This window comes from Corvus hawaiiensis, chromosome 3 (assembly GCF_020740725.1).
Source record: "Corvus hawaiiensis isolate bCorHaw1 chromosome 3, bCorHaw1.pri.cur, whole genome shotgun sequence".
Taxonomy (NCBI): domain Eukaryota; kingdom Metazoa; phylum Chordata; class Aves; order Passeriformes; family Corvidae; genus Corvus; species Corvus hawaiiensis.
In genome coordinates, this window is record NC_063215.1 from 79900256 (window position 1) to 79924405 (window position 24150).

The window sequence follows — 24150 nt, forward strand, 5'->3', positions numbered from 1 at the left end:
TCTAAGTTTTGCTAGAACAGAAAAATAGAAACAACTGTTGACTTAAAGGTGGGTCTGGTTAATGTTACCAAAAGACTTAAGCACATTTGAGTTTTGGATTTTATGCCTGTCATAAGAGTTAAAGAAGTGACAAATATGGTGGGGGTTTTCATGAAGGAAAAAATAGGAAGTTGTTAGCTACAGTGTGAGTGAACTGGTGATAGTTGCTGATAGTGTGGGACTCTCATCCTAGTTCCCTGTGTATATGCTTTTAGCATGCCTTTAGTGGAAGGTGACATTTTTATTTCAAACAATGAGCTGCTTTGTGTGCAAAGTACTCTTGTGTGTGTGAGAAATGTCATGAGGAAATTATTGCAGAGAGGGAGAGCACTCTAAGTTCATACCATGCCATGTAGCACACTAGCTTTCCCTTGGAGATAAGAACTTAAAAGGTGACTGCAAAATTCCTATTATTGTTGTTACTGTTAATAAAATATTCTCATACTAAGCATGTTTGAACCTGATATAGTGCTAGTTGTAGTGGTTAAATTCTAATGGTAGTCAACATTGTATCAATTCGTCCCTATTTTGGTTTCTTTTAAAAATGCATATTTCTAGAATCTCAACCTTATAAATGATCCTGTGGAGATTTTGGGGTTTTTTCTTAGCTTGAGAATTATTGTGCCTTCTTGCATTTTTGTGATTATATACCTGGACCTGCAAACTAATGAATACTTGGGAAGTTTTCACCTGAAATCACTTCAGTGAAGTAAAATATTAATTCCTCTAAGAAGTTTAGTTTGAAATATTTTCTTCTTATAAAATCAAGATAATTAGTACCAGAGTTGATAACATACCTGTGGAACTGCTTCTATGAGACTCTTTTAAATTATCTTGGTGTGTATCTTGGTGTGACCATTTTTTGTGTATATGCTGGTGTAGCATCATTAACTTCGAGAGTCTCCTATTAATCACACAAGGATGAAGTAACAGAAAAAATCAGCGTCCCACATTACCAGTACCAGAGGAAAAAAAGGGCTTTGCTTGGGGTTTGAGTAAATATGTTTCTGGGGTTTTTTTATTCAAATTAGTGTTCTCCCATATCCCCATCTCTTCATAGATCCCAAGTTTTATAAAGCACATTTGCTTCTTATTTCTTATCCTTTTTTTTTTCTAGTATCCTCTTCCCAAATGGAAATTATGTAAGGATTATCCAAAGCTAAAAAAAACCTATTGAATTCCTCTCATTTGGAAAAATAAATATGTTAACAAATGTATGTTAATAAATATGAGTATGAAGGAGGAGGGACAGATGTTAAGCAAATATTAACTTGTTAGTCTTGGTTATCTTTAACAAGTCAGTGAGTTAGATGTTATCCCTATGGATTGAAATTCCAGGCCTCAAAAGGGAAAAAAATATGACTCCGTTTAACAACCTTGTGACCACACAATGATAGCAAGCCTAACATGCTGGGAAAAAGCAAAAGCTTGAAAGTGTAGGAATAACTATCATAACTGGATATTTAAATTGCTTTCGTGTAAATTATGTAAGTATCAAGTCAAATCATGATCCCAGGAGTAAACTTCTGGATGCCATCAGGTTATGTTATGGAAAAGTTGATCAAAGAACCTCCAAGAGATGGAGTACCTAAGGAGGATCTGGTTTATAATGTTAGTAATGCAGACCTGGTCTTTAACAGTGATAACTGTAAACTACTAGAAAGCCAAAAAACCCCCATAATTCCAGCACCTTAAATATAAAAATGCAATTAGGCAAGCAAAAGCCCTTAAGTTTCTAACTTGCAAACAGCAGAAAAAACTGTTGCTGAGTCCATTTAAACTAACAGAAGCAGAAAATGTGCAGATCCATCAGGTGATTGCCATGATTTACCAAAATATGAATATCGATCTAATATCGATATCCAACTGAGACGGACAAAAACTCTCTAACAGTTTAGAGTTAGAAAGTGTATGTTTTATTTGGCGCCAGGCACTGCATGGGATAGCTCCCTAAGACGCAGGGCCCCGATCCAAGCAAACACAAAGCTTTTTATTTACAAAAATTATGAATATCCAAAATACAAATGCATATTCATAACATTAACACGTCCCATTCTCTGCTTCGTATGGAAATGAGCTGAAATGTCATTGAGCCTGCGTAGTGTGTGTTTTGAATTGAGTCGGTGGTCTTGAATTGGGTCAGTGGTTCCAAAAAAGGTGAAGTAACTCATCTTCCTCATTTTGACCTTTCTGCTTCTCTGAACTTTAACAATCCTAATTACTTCAGTGACCTCTAAGTTTCCTCTTGCGTGACTTTTGAATGGGTTCCCACCAAGGGAGGAGATTGGTAATTGTCCTTGTTCCCTACACCAACTTATCAATGTTTCTATTCCTCGTTCTAAGCGCAGCTAAACAAACATACAAATGACAGATCATCAGTTATTTGGAAATCAGTTACTAACATCTTAAAACCCATTTCAGGTCCAGCTCTCTTAACTATTTTAATTAACTCTAGCTGGGCCCAAATTCCTTCCTATTCTAACTAATTTCAACACAGCTAGCCTATAACTAAAATCTTTATGCTTCTTCTAAATCTGTGTTTCAGCCACAGAAAAGAAATGCATGGGTATATAGCTGGTTCATCCTTGGAAGCAAATAGATGGGTTCAATATGGGAAGAACGTAGAAAGTATCTACTAGAAAGAAGCCTCTCTGTGGACCTTAGGATGACATTTCAACTGCTGTTGAAGTGGCAAGTGAAATTCAATGTATGTCACAATTAAGTGATGTGCACTGAAAAAAACCCTCCAAATTTTACATATATGTGATGGATTGTGAGACAGCTATTACATATAGAAATGAGATCTAGGAGCTCTGAGAGATAACTCCACCAAAATGCTGCCTTGGTGCTTAGTAGCCATCAGCAAAGTAAATAACATTTTAATAATTATTTAGGAGGACTTGAACAAATTCATAGACATCATCTTCCTATTCACTGGTCCAACACATAAGTCATGTGTACTGTGTGATGTTCCTCATATTCCAAAAGGATAGAGCTGGAAAAGCTACCAAGAGAGTAAAAGATAAGGAATGGCATCTGTATGAGAAATGGGAAGGCAGATTACTTTCCTTCCTGAAAAGTAAACTGCTGCGGAAGGAATGTTAGCATGGGGAAAAATAAATAAATGGGGGGGGGGGGGGGCCATCAAATAAAACTTTCAACTACTGAGTTGAAAGCAACTAACAGGAAGTAGTTCTTTGTGCAACATCTCAAGGTGGCCTTACTGTTCTTCCTGCAAAATTTCAGGAATGCTAAAACTTCATGAGAGGTCAAAAATTCACTGGAATAGTTGATGGCAAACTTTATTTTTTCAATGTTTTAAATGATCAAATCAAGGCAGTTCCCCCTCTCCCTGCCAATTTCAAGAATTATTACTTTATACTGACTTCACTGCAGCTGTGTTCACCCAAGCACTCAAAACCTTGATTGGTCACCCCTGTGTCTGCCTGCAATTCAACTTACGTGTGTCCAAGCTCTTTTTTTTGACCTACCTCTTCATGGTATCACCTCAAATGTCAGCACTTCAGGTGGATGACAGTAGAGAGCAGAGCTCACTGAAGACTAAGCTGTTTTACTCAACTTTCCAGATAGGCTGGATGAACCTTTTATAACTAAGTTCGCACTACTAAGATAATTTGAAAATCATTTCAGCTGTGCCTACACTATGCTGAAGAAATGCCTCATACAGAGTTAAAAGGATATGGATCTAGATGTGACACTGGATCATTTTGTAATTAAACTGTTTTAAGTAGTCACGAATTTCACTAATGTGGTTAATGTCTTGACTGCCATAATTTTTCTTCTGGATAAAGATTTTCTGTTATTTCCTGGGCAGTGACTTTATACCAAACACTGAGTAATCCAAGTACCAAACACTTTCATTTTTGATACCCTAGTTGTTTATTTCTACCATGTATGTGGATACCCGTAAGCTTCATATTTGTTGCTCAGATTAATTTTATCGTCTGTGAATTAAATATTAATTGGTATGAAATTAATATAAAAAGAGAACACATATGAGCACCAAGTTTTTTTGTGATGCAAAATATGGTTATAAATGTTCCTATAGATGCTATATATATAAATTTTCTTCTTTGATAGATTATCCTGTTAACCAATTATTTTGCAGTTGTGAAATATTGATAATGATGATTTGCAATCTTTATTTTTTCCGGTTTTTACTATACTCATAAGTAAACTGTTTATATTCAAAAAGTCATCGCAAAATTTGATAAGGATTTTCTGACCTTTTTTTTTCTGGGTTTTTATATTGTTTTGTTGGGGAAGGGGTTGGGGGATTTTTAAGTTTCTTTACTAATGACTGATAAATATGGAAGCTAATGTAAATATCCAGAAATCTAATAACAGTTCTCACTTAACACTTTCATTATGTTGTATTACAGTTTAGTAAAGGCTTTATGTAGAGCCAACACTGACCTTAGGGTGGAGGGACCACATGTCCTGTCCATGCCTGAGCTTTACTGGTGAATGTTGTTATATAACCTGGATGATCTCTTTCAGTGTAATCATGATAAAACTGTCTAGCTAAAACCTAAAAGAAATACAGGTAGGAAAAGCAGCACAATATCGAGTTTTATATGTTTATTTCTGAAGTAAATTGTAATCTTTATATGCTTTGGTTTTATTTTGAAGGGCCCATCTTGTTGGGATGATGTGCTTATTCCCAACAGAATAAAAGGTGTTTGCCAGTCCCGAGGGTGCAATGGAAATGTAGCGGTAAGATTTTGTCATATTTCTCCAAGTACTGTGGCACTTATAAGACTAATTCTTTGTAACAATTCTAACCATGTTAGAATCTCAGTAATGAATGTAAAGTGACACATAGGGTACACTTCAGAAGAGCTGTTCAGTATCAGATAATATACCTCTGATGTCTTGCAAAAGAGAGGAACTTTGGTCAGTTGCTATTTGGAATGAAGGAGGAAATGATTTTATTTCATCTTTTGCACGAAGTAAAACTCATAAATTTTTGAGTATGCATAGGTTAAATGCAGGATGTAATACTTAAATGTTTCTGTCAGTGCTTGTTTTATAATTATTGTGTATATCTTTGCCTTGAAACCTTCAAATTTCCATCATCTTGCACATCAGAACTTGCTTGTTGGGCTTTGTCCACAGGAGCAGGTTCTTCACACTGATAATAGTTTTTCTCCCACATCTTCTTGCTGTTGCTTCCTTTGTTTCTTGAAGTGACAACAATAAAAAGACTGAGTAAGAAGGAGCATAGATATCTCAAATTCTTAATGAAGATTTTTCAAAACATTATTTATGTATACTTATATCTTCTCATGTATTAGATATTTACAGCATTTAATACTAAAGATGTCTTAGAGGTAATTCCTTCTCAGGAAAAAGCCTAATTTGTGTGTTCCTTCAGGACAGAGATTTTAAAGGTAAACTCAAATTTTCTGTGTATGAAAGGATTCTATTCATTAATGATTTGCAGATTGGGGCTCCACAAATGGCTTTTTCTAGAGTCGCTCACCTGCTCTCGTGTAACCTTCTCTTTGTCTTCCCTAGCAAGACAGGTGTGAAGTGGTATGTCCATACAGTTCCATAGGTGTCTCCTATGCTTGGCCACAAATGGTGTCAGGAAATATTTTTATCTAACTTTAGATACCAAATGATTGTTTTAATAGCATGGGATTTATGGCTGAGTCCATGCACAGCCAACAGAAACTGAGGTCTGGCAGCCTTTGGGCTTCTGCTTCTTGGTGTGCACCTTGTAGCAGTGGCTCAGTCACCCAGAAATCACAGAATGTCCTGGGCTGGAAGGGACCCACAAAGACCATGACCTTGAAAGTGGCAGGTGTTAGACATTCAAATGCTGTTCTCTGGGCAGTACAATTCCCAGTTTTGTCACCTATTGGCAGAATGTACCTGACTGACTTGCAGCTGCCAATTTACAGCTTTTGTTATCCAGTATATTTGTGAAAAAGGTCTGAAATAATGACACTTTTGGCAGCCCTGCCTCCTGAGCTATAACCCATTCTCTCATTGAATCAATTCTTATTTTTTAAAAGCAGAGGCAAAATACCATTTTTATAGAGAGAGAAGAAAAAAACACTGACCATAAAACTAAAATCTGATGCTGTGGCAAACAACCAATATCCAGTCAACTAAGCCCCATTACTCCAGTTCTCAATGCCTCTGGCAAGTTGCATACCTAGCAGAGCCAAGGATCAGTATTATCTTTCAGTAAGGTATCACTGAACAAATTTCAGAAGATACCCTATGTTAGACAGACATGTGGCTAATGTGGCTTCAGACCACATGAACTACAGGCATGAGGCTGTTACTGCAGAAGTGTGCTGTTCCTTTATTTCCAAACTGACACATTTTCCCTTTATCAGCTACAAACCACTCTATTCAATAGTGTTAGAACTGAACCAGACTGAGGTGCAAGAATGCTCCTAATTTTTATGATTCTTCAACCAGAATTTCCAGCAATATCAATCTAGTCAAGAAAAATTAAGCAATTAAATGCATTTAACTTATTTTTTTACTTACCTATTCAGTAATCCTGCATCAGATATTTGAAGTGATGGCTTGTTGAGGTCCTCTGGTTGCTGAAAGACATCTTTCTTATGTTTTGAGATGGATTCTTTTCCTCAGCCTCAATCACTGTGAAAACACATCTTTACTTTCTGGGAAATCTTCCAGTTCAAAAGCTTAAATTACTAAGTCTTTTGTTTTGTGTCTTGCTCCAAGTAGGAAATAACAGAGATCCTACAGATGTGTTTCCAAGGATTTGCCATTCTTTTCTGCTCTGGTAAAATAGTCTAACTGTGTGGAACAGAATAAAAATAACCTTAACTAAATCATGGGTTGAAACCTCTAGGCTTTTCTTGCCTGTTACAATCTTTGGAAGATTAAGGCACATTTTATCATTAAATATTCATTTTTGAATTGTTATGACAAAGTTTGTACAGTTTTGTCTCTCTTAAATAGCTGCACAGTGTGCATGCTTCTTTACAGTGATGTGCAATGAAGAAGCTTTAAGGCTGTTAGTTGAAAGTTATCAACAAACTGCAAATACTGCTGTTTAAGGAAAAAAAAAATTCCTCCATTATTTCTCCCCCAAGACATGTTTCATTTAAAATATGGTTTTTCATCAGTTTTCAATTTCCATAAGCACCAATTTGCAACATACAAAAACACAAGGTAATGTGTTTTCCTCCAAAATACTAGTTCGTATGTATTTTTGTATGAAATTAGTCTCTTGACAGAATTACAGACTTTAATTCTTCTGGTTGCAAGAATGTAAATAGAATAATTGACAATATCAGTAAACAATGGAAATCAAATTTCAGTTCAGTTAAATAAAATTTATAAATGATTTGTAGAAGATATAATGATTATCTTGATGTTAAGTGCACTGTGATTTGGTATGTGCTCCGATATGCTCCCAAGCAGAGATCACTGTGGGGTTTTTTCACATTATTTACAGTCTATCAGAATCACTCCAAACTTCTACAGCTTCAAAAAGATGAAGCTGGTATGAACACTCATGTTGCTGCAATTGTAAAACACTCACGTCACTTTTATAACAAACTTTAATTATATTAATTAGAAAATGGAAGAGTCAACTTTAGCTGTTTTAAATGAGGGTCAAATTAATCTTTCAAGCTGTTTCACAAATTAGGACCATTCATTAAATGAGAGCTAACCTTGTACTTTTGGTGTCTGTCTCAAAACACTTTCAGCCAGAAACACTGTATGTAGCTGTGCAGGTGTGCTTGGAAATAGGTGTGGTTCTGTGAATTTCCAGATGATCTTCTTATATGAGCATAATTTTGTTACTGCTTAGAACCATAGAATCATTTAAGACCCTTAAGATCACCAAGTCCAACTCTTAACCTGGCACTGCCAAGCCCACCACTGAAACAGGTCCCAAGGGTATTTCTGATATAATTTTTGTGGATTCATGCTCATCGTTACAGGTGATCAGAATATATGTGATACTAAAATATTTAGCCTTTCCTTATTCAAATGAAATATTACTGAAGGAGTGTTCTTGTTAGACTTTTACAGTTCTCTAAAATGCAGAACACTTTCTGGTTATTGTCCATTGAAGTGAATTTCTGATTGAGGACTTTTTCTCCTTCTGTATATAAACATGCTATTCCATTTCCTTTCTCTTTGTAGGCTCATGTTTTTTAAAAGTCATCAAGAGCCACAGAAATAACATCCGTTTTCTTAGGAGACAGAGCTAACCACTGGAGTGATGATTTCATAGGAATAAGCTCCACATTAGTTCCTCATTCCAGTGAACATGCATTGGTTTCTGAAAGACATTTCCATGTCCCCAAGGCAAATTGTAGGGCAAATGTTTTTGAACTTTAGAAACCTGTGGAAAAAGTATTACTGTTCTGTATGTGTTCTTGAGATTCTCAATTGATGTGCAAAAAGAGTTGCTGTAGATTTGAAAATCTCAGGAATAATTAAAGGGTTAAAGAGGATTATAGGTCAGACATGGCTTAAGGTATTGGGAATAAGGAAAAATGAAAATCACTTTAATGGAAATATAAATGTACTTCTCTTCCACTTTGATATATCTCACTACTGGTACCTTGAATTCTTTGTTCCTGATGAAGACTGCATCAGCTGTCTCTCATCATAACTGAAAAGCATTTTTGTCTCTGCTCCAGTTACTGAAACATGCTAGCCTTCAACAAACCATTTCTAAAAGAATCAACAGGACTTCTGTGAACTTTTGGAAGCATCTCTATTTTCTTAAATATCAGTACACCCTTCTAATCAAGCTCTATAGCAGTCTCCCTTGTCCAGAGTAAAGATTTATATTCCAAGTTTGGTCGCTTTTTTTAGTATCGGTCATTATATGTGATTTTAGTCTGGTTCCACTGTACAGTAGTCTCACTCTTGTAGGGTATGTTTGAGAGCAAAGAGTTTACCATAGGAAGCATGTTTGCTTTTTTAATTATGCAGCTTTTCCTATTATTATTCCCATTCCTCCTGTGTGCTTCTGATCTTGCAATTTTATTTTTTATGATATTTATATTTTTGAACATTTCTCATATTTTTCCTTCCCTGCTTGTTTATTGTCATTAGGTTTAGCACTGAGGACAGCAATATTATCTGTTCTTTTCATAGTCTGTTCCATAGGGAGCCTGTGCTCATCTGAAATAGGTTGGACTAAGAAATCAAGAAAATAGTGTTCAGCTTGTATGCTTTAAACATGCAGCTTACCAAATGATTTTTTTTCTTTCAAGCATCCAAAGCTATACATTTCAAATATCACTGTTCAGATGAAATATGTTTCATTTTTCATCTCATTTTGCTTTGATTAGCTCAGAACTCAGTTTCAGTTGAGAAAAGAAATAAATCCTGTAGTACTTAAAGTATCATGAGCAAAGTAGTAAATTTAATGATGTTATCAAAATATGAATGTAGTAAAGAACTATCACCTCATTATAGGAAGGTATTGATACATTGCTATATTATTTATTCATTGTTCTTTGTGTACAATGATTATTGTTAAAGGAATTATGTCTGTCTGTCCCTGGAGATACTATAATATTTTCAATGTCATAATATTACTATGAGTAATTTTTTAGATTCTGGGATGTTTCTTAATACCAAGAAGCCTCTTTACTTTGCATTTTTCATTTATTTCATTGCTGTCCACGTTAGTTTGCCTTATGCATTAGAGAATGGTTCAGGTAATATATTCTATTAAAAAAAAATCACAGTGAGTATGATGGAGTAGTAGTGCTAATTAAAATACCAGATAATCTTACTTCAGAAATATTAAATTGATACAAGGATTCTTATCACAGAATGATTTAAGTTGGAAAAGACTTCCAAGATCATGAAGTCTAACCTTTGACCAATCAGCACCTTGTCAACCAGACTGTAGCACTAAGTGCCATAATGAAGTGTTCCAATGCTTGACAGCCCTTTCTGTGAAGAAAGTCTTCCCAATGTCCTACTTGAACTGCCCCTGGCACAGCTTGAGGCTGTGCCCTCTTGTCCTGTCACTGGTTGCCTGGGAGAAGAGGCTGACCCCCACCTGGCTTCAAGATCTTTTCAGGGAGTTGTAGAGAGAATATGGTTGTCCTGAGCCTTTTCTTTAATTTGTGGCTTCATTTCTGGCTGTTTTAAAATGCCATATCATGTTTTTGGTCTCAGATAAGCTGTTTATGTGGCTTTGTCAGTGACTTTAAGATTTCACCGTTTCCACTCTCTCAGATTTTGGGCCATTTGTAATATTTATGAGTAATTACTTTGTGCCTTCATCCAGATCATTAAGAAGTGTTTTGAATAGCATAGGGCTAGGAGATGATCACTGCAAGTCACCTTGAAAAACATTGGATGATTTGCTGTGGGAAATTACATTTTGAAACATATCAGTTAAATGTCTCTAACATTGATCTCACAGTGTTCTAGTTTCTTAATCAAAATGTCAGTGCTGTATCAAATGCCACACATAAATCTGGGTAAATTCCCACATCACTATTATGATGTTCCACTAAATTTGTAATCTCATAAAAGTGTCAGGTTAGTTTGATAGTCTAGTTACCATAAATCCTCATTGATTGGCGTTAATTACACATCCCTCTTTTATTAATCAAGCACCATATTAGCTATGTATTGTATGTAGGGCTGGTGTCAGGTTTCCATGCTGATAATTGCCTAGATTACCTCATATAAAGCTGCCCTAAACGATGACATGATGTGGTTGTTTCCCTCTATTTTAAATCCTCTCGAGGTGTGGGTGGGGGTGTTTTAGCCATCAGTGCATTTCTGAGGAGGAAAGAAGAGGGGAGCAGTACTGAAAACAGCACCTTGGGACTTTGGAGTAACCTGTGAAAGTGCTGCGATTGTATTACGCTGACTTTGGTTAGGCCTTTAAATTTACATACTTAATAGCAATTAGAGATTAAAAATATTTACTTCAAATGCTTGATTATGGAGAAAGACACACAGCTGTTGGCTTTCCATAGTATTTAAACATTTTTAAGGTTCTTTGAGGTTCTTTTTCCAAATTATGTCACCTCTACACTTCTTTTCAGATTCTTCTTTAGGAAACCATAATTAGATCTTTTTTTTACAGGTATTCTCAAAGTAACCTCATTCTGGAGTAGATCAATTTTTCCTTTATAAAGAAATTCTGTTATTCTACTTCTCAGTTCAGAAAAATCAATGATAGGTGAAAAACTGAATTATAAAATAGAATTAATTCTATATAGGGACAAAAAGCTAAATTATTTATCTTGGAAATAGAAGCTAAAGCTTTTATAGTCAAGATCTATCCTCCTTTTTTTTTTTTTTTAAATGAAGTGAATACTTATTAACTCTTCATCAGTGTAAATACAATATTTCTACAATATATTGGATTTTTTTTGTGGGCCACAGTCTCTGTATCAAAACCCATTATTAGCAAACATAACAGGTATTGTTTAGATTGGTTAATTATATATATTATATACTTTTTTTTTTCACCATAAAAGTCTTAAAACTGAGACAAGCCAGGTCTTTGGAACTGTTTATCAGTTTTCTCATGTCATCAATAACTAAAAATAGTTTTTCTGAGCTGAAATTTTCATACACATTCTGGCAAACCCAAAGGGAGTCAGTAATTTTTGCTCTGTGCTGAATGGTCTCAGGAAATTAAGCTCATCTTTCCTGTATTGATACCATCATTTTTATTTACATGTGTGGAAATGCCATCATTTTGTAAAAGATCAAACAAAAAATGTTGAAGATTATAATGCTTTTTTCAAGCAAATCCTCTCCTCTTTTAGGTGTTGGTCTTCAGTTATTAACACTGTCAAATAAAGAATAAAAAACACCACCACCACCTTTGTTGCTCATTTTATTTTTGTATCTGTAGTTCAGTTGCAGAAAACTTTATCTTGAAAACATGAGCATTAAGCGGGCTTTCAGTGTTTTATTCTGTCTTATATGAGCAATTTGTGATTGTGCTCAGCTGCTATGTTTTCATTTCCCTTCACAACTGCCTTTTAAAAGTAAGCAGTTGTTTTGAACAGAACTTTGCATTTTCTTTAGTGATAGAGTTCTTGAAAAATTTTTCAGATAGTGTAGAGGCTTCATCATTTGATAAGAGGCAGTTTCAGGTGAGTTGAAAGTTTGTCTTTTAGTAGGAATCAGTGAGAACTTTGTAAAGACTGATAGCTGAATACTAACAAGCCAACAGCTTTTCTTCAAATTTTTGGATGCCCCTTGTTTCACTGAAGAGGAAGTGAATTTTTGTAAATGACAGTTTCTATATCCTCCTTGAGACAGTCGGTATCAAGGGTCTGATGTTATAGAAAGTGAGCAGAGCACAGCTTGTGTTCATCTGACCAAATTCTAGATCATTTGCAGCTCTTGTAATAATTCCTTTGACTGTGCTAAAAGGAAGATTTGGTATTTGCAAACCAAAACTGAATGTAAGTGCACCTGTAGTGGTTTGGTCCAAAATACTCGTTACTGTTTATATTCTGTGAGATAAGAATTAGGAGAAATGCAAAGCAGGCACCAAAATTGAGAGAATATAAAGAAGTTTATTAACAGACCTAAAAGAAGAAAAAAAAATTATACCACATCTTCAGACCACTTCTCCTCCCCCCACCTTCCTCCCTTCTCCCACTGACAATGTAAAAAGACAACCCTTGAGATGTTCAGTCTGTTTACCACTTCCATAATAACCTTGTTCAGTCCATTTAGGAAGAGGAGTCTCTCTTGCCCATGCTATGAACACATTATCACAACGAGACAGCCGCCCACTTCCAAATAACCTTGTTCAGTCCATTTAAGAAGAGGTCTCTCTGCTTGCATGCGAGTCCCTTGCCCCCAACTTGCAGCTTTTCCCACAACTGCTTTCGAGGGTCCACTCTTGAAGTTTTTTGGGGTACAATTTTAAGGTTGAGCCGTTCAGAAACAAAAGTTCTCTTCACCCATCTCTGGGAGCATTTCATCTCTAAGAACAGAGGCCCTTCTCCTTCCCTGGGAGCAAAGGGTCTTCCTCATCTTCATCTTTAGGACTATCTCTGGGAGCATCTCTAGGAACTGAGGTTTTCTCCTTTCCCATTTGGAGCAAAAGTCCTCATCGCTTCCATCTCTCCCTGTTCAAACTTCTCATGAAATTACAGCTGTGTCAGCATCTGCCTATCTCAGCGCAGGGGCTTTTGCTCACAAGTACAAGTTGAACGCTCCACCCCCCACGCCTTCATGAAATTACAACGGGATTCTCTGATATATCACAGCTTTACGACAGAATTTCAGCTTTAAGCATCTCCTCTTTCTCTTCCCTCAGGTTTTCAGCTCTTCACAGCACTAAAAGGGTTAATCTCACCTAGGCCTTGCAGCTGGAATGAAGCTTATCGCTGTTGGTCACATGATCTTTGCCAGACAGCGGTGCAGCTTCAGCTGAATCTTGGCCGCAGGGGAGGGGGGAGCTGCCCGGCTGCCCACAGCAGGGCTGTGGGGGGGTTCCGCAGGTGGAACAGGGCCCATCGGCTCCAGGATGGCCGTGGCCCAGCCCGGCCTGGCCCGAGCAGGGCCTGGGCTGGGCCCGCTGGCCCCTGCACGGGACCCGCAGCCACCTGTCCCAGCACAGAAATGAGACAGAGCTGGGGGGGGGATGTTTCTATTCTTAAGTGTGGATCACAGAGGCAGTCACAACTTTAAGTGGCTTAAAGAATTGTCCATATTCAAACTGGCCAGCTGATGGGTTCTGTTAGGTCACAGAGGAAGCTGTAAGCACCCCTTAGCAAGGACATCCCTTCCGGGACTACGCTTGCTAACCCATAACAGCACCTTTAATGTTTTCAAAGTACTTTGCTTCTAAAAATGTCTGAAAAATATTCTGATGATGCGCTGTAGCAAGGAACTTATTCCGTACTCACGCTGTGTGGCTGTCATAAAGACTTAATATTGTTTGATTATAACATCCTATTTTGACCTGATGCAGTGTTCTTTTCCTGTTATTGTGATGTTCAAATCAACCACAGGGAGATTCCTGTGCCCATTACATAATGATACTTAAATTTTTAGCACACATTCTAGGTATCTACTGCTAACTTTCTACTAAAAAGAAGATATTAGGTTGGATGGACTGCTCTATGATTTCGTGTGGTGAAATTTGTGTAACCAGAACACTTCTCTAATGGAAGCTGGTTATCATCAGATTGAGATATAAAGGATAAATATAACCAATATATTTCTCATATGTAAATTGAAAAAAATTATCTAGATTATATCCATCCATCCCAAGTCTTAGTTACACCTAGCATGAACACAATAGGCAAGTGGAATCCAAATTCACTGTGTTGTATTCTGCTGCCACGGGCAGGAGGTGTGAGAGACTGCCACTGGCGTGATGTGCTTTTGCCGTTATATAGTCTTGAGCCAAGCAGTGAGAGCAGTGTTACAGTTACTGTATTTTTTGTTGGATGTTGACCAAGAAGTTGTTTCCACATATTATTTGGAGGCCATTATACCATTCATGTGTTTGTCTATTTGAGTTGTAGGAAACATGCAGTCATTCAGGGACCTGAACTGAATTGGGAATCAATAATTGAAAGCCATGGACAAAACAGGATTATATTAAAACCAGAGGAAAAATAAACTCAAGAAGACCCAGTGGAGTCAGTTCCAAACCCTAACATTCTGTTTACTCCATCACTTATTTCACAAACCAGACCCACATTTTCTTTCAAATGAAGCTTGTTTGATACATATTTTTGCATGTACTGTGTCAATGTGTCTAATGTGTTCAGGGATAGTTTTTTGTAATTAAATGGATTTCAGTAACACTTTGACTGAATCTTTTGTTTCTCACTGCACGTGACATTTAAATAGTATGTTACTGTCTGCAGCTGTTGCAAATCCATTGCTGATGATTGAAGCCTTGGATTTCCACTCAAGCATGCAACATGTTCCTGCAATCATCTATCAGCAATCTAATCAGATGAAGGTGATTTTGTTAGGGTACAGTATGGTTACAGAGGAGTCTCTCCTCAAATGTCAGGCAGCATTTATAATGCAAGAACACAATTTCTTCGTTCACATGTGGCAAATACTGTTATTGAATGTTTAATAACTGTGTCAGTCTGCAGGCTGATACGCTGTGTGAGAAATTCTGTTAGATGTAAAAGCTGCCATAAAATTTACCTTGGCATTAAATCTGTTTCCCACCTATAGTTTTCATGCTTAATGTTCTGGTCTGGGATTCTAAAACATGAAGGTATTAGGTTTTAATTACCAATTGTCTACTATATTTTTGGTCTAACTATTTCTAAGAAATTGTGCCTGTAACTGATCTAGGACCAGTTCGTAAACTTGAATTTGTGTTGTCTACTTCTGTGCATGCACATAATGAAATTAGCTGATTTTTTACAAATCAGAACTGAATTTAAAATAAGCATGCAGTGTTTATAGGATGTGGTGGTATGAGATAATGTAGTCAATGGCATTACCTGTGAGCTTCTCCCACCAGGGGCTGCAAAGTAATTTGTGTTGGAACTGCTGCAACATATTATGGGCTCTGTCTCTCATGGTTCATGCTAATGTGATGGGTAATTATTGAATAGCTGCTGTCAGAAATGCCTGAATTCGCATAGTATAGCTATCTGGGGCAAGGCTTAAGGGGTTGTATTCAGTTTACAATATGTATTTCTAGCTCAGAGAAGTCAAGTATAAGGAAAACTTATGTTATTTTGAGTTTAGAAGACTTAAATTATAATAACTAATGTCTTTTGGATTCTATTTTCTGCCTTAATGGCCCAACTCAGGAAGATACTTAGAGTATATACCCAGCTTTCAGTATACAGATACTCTGCTGAGGTTAACAATGCTCTATGTTTTAAGCACCTGTCCTATTTGGGACATCAATTTGAATGCATACTAATTAATTGGATAAATACTTAAAAATACTTTAGTGAAGGTCTTGCAATTGTCATTAGAAATACTCAATGTTTTGGCCTGTTTGCTGGGAGGATGCTCAGAAGTATTTCCCTTGCTTTAGCACAATGGATGGTTAGAAAAATATGGTTAAAAAATCCCCAAGAACTTTTTAAGAATGTGTTATTGACAATTTTTGACAGTAAGGATTGAAACAGTTCTATTTCAAATATTTGTGAAACACTGTGTTTCATGGTAATTACATCTGCTGATCAGTTGTACTGTACATCATGGCAGCTCTTTGGGACTTTGGTAGATGTTTGGGGCATTCTAAAATCAAATGTTTGAGTTTTTCTACTCTGGCACTTAAATGTATGCGGGCAAAGTAACTGTGCTTAGGAATTGTTCTTAGAAGCTACAGGTGGTTAAACTGCTGCCAGGAAATAAGGGAAAGAACGTTCTACTGAAAAGTGGGTTTCTTCCCTTTGATGCATAAAGCTGCTTCATTCTCCTGCTACTGGACCACTGCAACATCAGAAATGGCATGGAATTCTTCAAGTTGTATCATTGTGTTTTATAGTCATCTCTTTCAAAGAAGAAATGGATATTTCTAGTGCTTATGGGGTAATTACTAAGAAGTAACTTTTCACTGAACACCACTGATACAGTGCCATTAGGAGGAGCTGAAATTGTGCATATCTCATTCTTTGCAAACAAAAATATTAGCCCCATGTGAATTTGAGTTTGTAAATGGGAAAAAGTAATGAAATTTGCTGTGGAGATATCTACTGAAGGTGCTATGACTTTTATGTGCATTAGAGGTGGCACCCACAGACAATTTGATTTCTGGAAGCTTGTTCTTAAGTACTGGTGGGCAATAGTGCACTGCTTGCAGGATCACTAACCTGTCAATAAGGATTTGTTGCAATAACTTAATTCTTGTAATTTACAGGTTTTGCTGGAGCATTTTTTTTCCGCAAAAATCTCTTTTAACCATTTTTTTTAGCTCAGAGAAACCTGACCTAATGAATTTGTACAGTTTATTTAAACTTTGATTTAAAATATTTAGTTTTCTAAGTAACTATAAAAGTCACAAATACTCCTTGAAAATATATAGGAATAAATATGAAAAGTATATGAAAAAGAGAACCATGATGGAAAACATTTGGTCCATATTATCCTCTCCCCTCATCCCCTGCCAAAAAAAAACCCCTGACCAACCGACCCAAAAAAGCATCCACAAATTAAAGTGGTAAAAATTGCAAGATTGAAACATCTTAAAATCAAATAACCCACATTCATTAACATACTGTTTGCAGCTGTATTTAAAGTAACACTATTTCCTCTGTTGTGTTTTGAGGGGTTTTTTTAATTTTAGAGATTATAAAAAGTTACATACATCAGATACTAAGTTAATTTTCAATATTTTAACTAGCATCTTGGAACATGCTTTGAATGAATTATAGAATGCTTTGGATTGGAAGGGATCTTAAAGATTGTCTAGTTCCAACCTCCTGCCATGAGAAGAGGCACCTTGAAGGCCTGTTCCTCATTTTGGTTTTGAGAAAGCCCCTGTGATTGGGAGAGGATTAGAATAAACAATGTGGGCTATCTAGGAGATGGCACACTGTAGCAAAAAGATTTATTGTTCTGTATTCATTTTTAACTTATTTTTCATGCTTCTACAGAAGGTCAAATTGTTTTTCACAATGTTAGGATGGATTTGCTGCCTATCCAGTTTTGGACCATGATGTTTTAGGGTGCCTGTCAGGAATCTCAGTTACAGCCCGGCTCAGGTCCATAGATGTACAAGAACTACATAACTGGAACTATGTTTCAATTTCATTAATACATTGGTGTGTTACATCTGTAGTATCTTAGTGTCCCTGAATTTCTGTTTTCTCTGCTGATGTTCTTCAAGAGTAAGGGAAACACCCATTGGAAAATTGCACTCAATGTTACTTGTCTCCAAGCTTTCAACAAGGTAAAGGCACAGCCCACATCTTGTTCTTGATAGTCAGTGCAGAGTTCTGAACGTAGTTTAGAGGGAGTATCTGCTTCTTTGGAATTAATTTCTATTGAGGATGATCTTTTGATATAAGTGAAACACTTGCTGCTTGTTTCATGTGGTCTATGGAGAAAAAGGTGCTTTAACTGTTAAGTTAGTGCAAAAGGGCACCCCCACCACTACTGTCCTTGTGACTGAGGGTAGTTTTGTCTTCTGTGTCTTATGTGTGAGGTATACAGGAATTACCAATGGGAGCAGCATACAGAGGATCTTCTTTTGCAGATGGTAGTCTTGAATGTAGTAGGGTTTGTTTGTTTTGGTTTTTTTTTGGTGAGTATTGTGCCTGGGCTGTACTGTCCTGTGTTCCAGTCTCTGAGTTCAGCACTAATTAAGCATTTGGTATTTTTTGGGTACATGAGCTAAGTAGTTGTGTTTGTAGGTATGCAGTTGCATACACACTCTGCTAGGAGCTGAGTAAAGAGCTCTGTGTGCTCAGGAAAGAGCTAAATATAGTTTTCTGCATTCTGTATAAATGTGTGTGTTTTCCAAGGTGTTTCTGAGGCACATCCTATTATTGATTGGAAATAAGTGACTGGGCAGACTACTTATCATTATAAGGGCTGGACCATCTTTTCTCTGCTAGGGCCTGTTTTAGAGGTGGTGAGGTTTATTTCCTCAAGACTGGATCATAGTGTGGTAGTGGTTAAATGAGAAGTTAAAACTGTAAACATGTGAAGCAGGCAAGGCAAAACCACATCTGATATCCAGCTATAACCTCTGTCTGAAATTTAAAGGGCACATTTTCTGTAATTTGCAGGCCTGAACATTAGAATGAAGTGTGTGTTTTACAGACAATTGTAATTCTCATTTTGACTACTAATTACCCTGAAGGGATTATTTTATGCAATGTACTTCTCCAAGGTCTTCCTACCTCAGTACTGCATATTCATGAATATGTAGGCTGCAGGATGGAAGATTTGTTTCCAAGTTGTGAGCTTGCTGCTATTAAATGAGGTAATTTTTGTACAGAAAGAATAGCAGTCAGGAAACTGTGAAGGCAGAGGTAAGCACAGGGCAGTGTTTGACCAACACTAGCTGATTAATTGTTTATGCCATCTATGGGAGAATTTTGGAGTCTGAAAAAAGATGTGTCATAACAAACATTATAATAGACTTGTTATGTTTGCACGAACACAACATTCATGAGACCAAATTTGTGCTGTTGGCTCAGTTACTTCTGCAAGCTCTACATCCCACCCAGGAAATGGAGTGAAACAGATCAGTATTTCTGTGTCTGACTTTGCCACCACCACACACCTGTAAGTCAGGGTCAGCTTGAATTCCCACCAGTGATTTTGGCAGAGTGGTGCTGGTGCGCTGGACAGAGTGAGTTCATGACTGTTTGTGTGAATGCTGCCCCACTATTGTAGTGCACTCAGTAGCCATAGGGACCTGTGTGTTCCCAGCCCTGGGGACTCAACATGGTGTGTTTAAAGTTTTGTGACTAAGACAATGCATCTGGACAATTGTTTTTGTTTAATGTCTATGGTAATGCATCCCATTACAAGACAATGATTTTGGTCATGCATCTGTATCTTTCAAATGATCCCTTTTCCGTACATAAAATTAAAGTAAAATTGTTTAGTAATAAACAAAAGTTGTAAGGGTTATTTTCTTTTTTTTTCTTAAATAGATTTTTGAGGTAATTTTCAAGTTACAAACTAAAATGGTCAAAGTTTAAAGACAGATCTTACAATAAAAATAATTTTAGACATGTCAGATGCAGAAATTAATGTATATTGTTTGGGGAAATCATTCAAGAGCTGTTCATGCTCTTTTAAAGATTCTGCTATTGTGTAAACCCATTTTTAGTACATTTTCAAACTAAATTACTGTTTTATCAGAGTGAGGGCATGAATTTCTATTAAAGTAAATTCTTTTGACTGAGTATGAATTTATATGCTATTTATACAGTTAGAAATCTACTTTAAAAAATCATGAATCAGAAACTGTTTAGCAATGGAGAAGGGTAAAAGAGTCCTGCTGTCAGTTACCTGGCTGATCAGAAGACTAGAGGAAACTGGACTGGGAATTAGCAGCAGTTAGGAAGGTAATATGTTTCCAGAAGTAGAGAGATCTGCAAAACCATGCCCCATTTAGTGTTTCTAGGAGGTCCACAAGGTCAAGTATTGCTGATAAAATTCCTCATGCCTGAAGGCCATAGCTTATCTATAGCTAGTAAGTTTTCTCAGTCCCGAACACAGGGATGGAGCCACAGACTGTGCCTGGGTGTGCCGGTTCCTTAACTCTGCCTGGGCAAGGTGATGGTTGGCACCATCTAAAGCATGTCAGGGACATTGCTAACCCTGCAAGTGTGTGGATGACTGTGTTCAATCACCCTGAAATGCTCTTGGATTAACAATAAACTGTTTGCTAGTGTAGATGTAGCCTTATTCTCTTCTGGATTTTTTTAATTTAGAAAAAACATGGGGGAGGGGGGGTCTGCTTGTTTTTACAATGAAGACAATGTAAATAGACAATGGTTTGTTAGAAAAAGCAAATTAAGTCACATTAGTGAAAACAGTCTATCAGGGCTTCATCAGCATTATACTAAAGTTATGCAAACGGCCATCTACACTAGATAGTATATTTATGCATTAAATTATCTCAAAGGAAGAATGTCCATATCTTTCTGGCTTTAATAATGCAAAATACCTTTTCAAAGATGACACCGTGCTGTCATCTACTGAGAAATGTTGTCTTCTTCTGTGCTGGTATGTACATGAAATATGGTTTTTGTGTTAAATGCTTGTTTAACTTATTTACTGCGTTTTTCAGATTTCTTATGCTATAAACTATAGGTAAGAGTATGCAAACATAGATTTATTTTTTTCCCAACAAAATTATACAGGAGCTAATGAATTCCCCACTGTGACTTATGTTTTCTAGCTCATCTTGCATATGTATTGAATCTAGCTCATCTGTATATATTACATATAGAAAACATATTTGAAAAAAAGGATGACAGCATAAAACTAAATGCCAGAAAATGATCAGTTTTCTGCAGAGACTTTAAAGATTTTTCAATGGAAGATTAATCAAAGACAAGAGTGGGCTTGGTGGGATTTTTTGATGGGTTTTCTTTTTGTCCCTTCTACCCACTTCATTTCCTGCAGCCCTCTGTAACTTTCAAGAGCATCTAGTAACCTGTAAGAACATCTGGGGAAAGCTTTTGCAAGAGTTTAGTCTATAGTGCCATTTTATTAGATAGGGATATATTTGACTCCATAACAACACTGTGTATGTTTGGGTTTTTTAATGTGTGAGTCATGTAAAACACTGGACATATATTTGTATTTCATAAGTTTGTGAGGTGTTTCTGCTAGATGTCATAGTTCAAATTTTGCTTTTTAAAACACTGTCTAAAATACTTATCTTGCCAATAAAACCTCTTTTTCTCATTGCACAGAAGTGGAAGAAATATTGTAATGTTCCTTGTGCAGGGAGTTATATACAGATTTTACTCAGCTGAAACAAATAAAATTAACTAAATATATGCATAGTCTTCTCCCCTTCTTGGAAGATGGCAATATGAATCAACTATTAGTGTTAGTGTATTCATGTGATTATATTTAGCATAATTGCTTCTTTTTCTGCATATCATATGTTTTGGCTATCATGTAGGGTATTTTGGTTGCTTTTTGTTTTAAGTCTCAGTTTATTTGCTGCAGCACAAATATGCCATCTGTCTTTTCAGTCCATGCAGAAGAAAAGATTTAAGCCAGGAATCCAAGGGAAAGGAAAAAAATCTAAATTTACTAAAATTACGCCCAACCTCATCAACTCTGGCAATTGAACAAACCTGAAAAAATAATTACTGGTAAAACTTTGTAGAATTTTCTCAAATGCTATAGTGTCTTAATATAGTGTAATAATGTGTCTTGTTCTATGTGGGTTAGGCATTACCTCTGGAAGGACACAAGACCCACTCTTTAGCATTTTTGTAGAAAGGAAAATATAAGGAGCATAAACACTTAAGAATTTAGTAGAACTCTATTAAAACTTAAGAACAGCATAGCTGTAGGTGTGCTAACTGTATTGTCATGACAAAGAACATGCATCAAAAGAAAAGCCACAGACTGCTGGGTGGTAAATAGAACTAAAAAAACCCCCCTGTCTATTCAAAGAATATGCAGAAGATGCCAAACATTTTTGAATCTTCCAAGGCAAACATACATTGTACAGGGGGACAGAATTACATTTCTGCCATTTCCTCTCTCTCCTCCTCTCACTGTTTCCATCATAACTGGGCAGTCTTGGCTGGTTTGTTCTTATTCATATCCTGATTTATGGCAGGCTTTGGAAAGATGACAGAACAAACTGTCCAATTTTTCAAAGCTGAAGACACAGAGATGAAGCAAAGAGCCACTCCTGTAGTATTACGGCCTAATCCTGTCTGCCCGGTGTCATCACATAAATACTGATGCTCCCCCTGAGGCAGCCATAGTGTTAAATGAAAGGTGTCTTAGTACTGTCTTTTAGCTGTGTTAGAGACTTGTATATCATCTAAATGGTTAATGGATGGATGTGAGGCTCTAGGACATAGGTGATGTTAGTTAAAGGCTGAAAACCTAAACCCAAAAATAACAGCCATTTTTTTAAATGGCTATTGGGTTAAAAATACGTTTTTTTTGAAGTTTTGAACTTGCCCAATTCCTTCAGTATCAAGGTATGGACAAAACTTAAATTTTTCCCTTGTGACAGGATCAGATGGATGAAAATCTACTGCATATGTTGCAGAAACACATCAGTATTAACAGACTAGACTATGGAATTACTCCTGTCATATAGAATACTCAAGAAAAAGTAACAGTTAAAGAAATTATGTTGTTTACTTAGGCATTCTGATTTGTTAACGCTGCAGGCTTTTCGCTGAAGCTTCTTTGAGAGACCTTACTATTGAATGTCACCTGTGCAATATTTATAGCTCAAGTATAGGAGTCCTGTTTCTTGTACATTTTAGATTTTTTCTTTAGTTATTTTGAAGCCTTGCTCACTGTCTTTACCCTAAGTGCTTGCTAACATGGGTGAAGATAAACAAATCACTCAAACCTGTAATTGCAAGCAACTTTTTGTGCCATAAGAAGCACAGCCTGAGGATCTGCTATCATGTAGTATTCTAGTTTCTTCCCTCCTTGAGCCCGTTTCATGGCTTTTGTTCACATAAAAATTCAAATCTGATTGCCAGAGGAAATTAAGCTCAAAGTAAAGGGTTTATTCTCTACAGGAAACACTTGATAACAAATTTAGACAGTTGGATTCTACTTTAAAAGAGGCTCATGGGAAAGTTTTAGTCCTAGAAATCAGCACTAGTGTTCAGGATATGATGATTATAATACATTGTAAGTAGCTACTCTGAAACTGAGACTTCTTCTATGGCTCAAGTAATTCAAAGGAATTTTTCCAAAATAATCTGTTTCATACATGCTGGTGAACAAATTCAGTGGAACAATATGGGTTCCTGGGCTAGGTAATTTAATCATCCTGACACTTGCAGTCTTGGTTCAGCCCAAAAGTTAGTGTTGATCAGAGATTGCATTGGATAGATGTGTGTATAAAAAAGTTAGGAGCAAAGAAGGGAAAGGGGAGAGTTTGCATTCTTTCAGAGAAAGGAATGTGTAAAGCTTTCATGTTGTTTTATGTGAAAGCATGGCTGTTCTGATTGAAAAGTTATTTACTTAAAATATCTTACTGTATTTTTACATGCCACAGGCATTACAGTACCTGTGACCTATTAGTTATGCATTTCTGGGGATTGGCTGTCTATAGGGCCTTTGATTTCACTGCAAGGTAACATTCCAGGCAAAGATCAATTGTAAGGAGACACAATGCCCTACAGCCTTCATTTCTGTCTATACTGTGAGAAAATGAGTGATAAGAACTCAGTTGTGATGACTGTTCTGCGTTGGTGTCACGGAAGTACACATTCACTTGAAGGAATGACAGCAGATTTAGTGACTGTTTGAGCAAAAGTCACAACTTGCAGAGAAATGAAACAAGTATGTTGTGTAGTTGCCTTTAGACAAGCAAAGCAAATGAGAAATGTTGTTAAAAATGTGAAAAGTCACTTTCACACAGTATTTCTTGTGTGGTTGAAGTAGTATTGTGTGGGCAGGAGCAGCTAAGGGATTCCCAAGGCACTTGTGTTCTAT

General features: G+C 36.6%; 1 protein-coding gene across 2 annotated transcripts in view; it reads left to right on the plus strand.

Moving 5' to 3' along the window:
* PRKN (parkin RBR E3 ubiquitin protein ligase) overlaps nt 1-24150 on the plus strand; it is a 696970-nt gene that overhangs the window by 310486 nt on the left and 362334 nt on the right. The window contains exon 5 of one of the 2 annotated variants that reach the window (XM_048296679.1): nt 4693-4776. The exons of the other annotated variant lie outside the window; for it this stretch is intronic. Within the exon in view, the coding sequence (XP_048152636.1) occupies nt 4693-4776 (84 nt within the window). The remainder of the gene's footprint in view (nt 1-4692; nt 4777-24150) is intronic. 2 annotated transcript variants of the gene reach the window in all.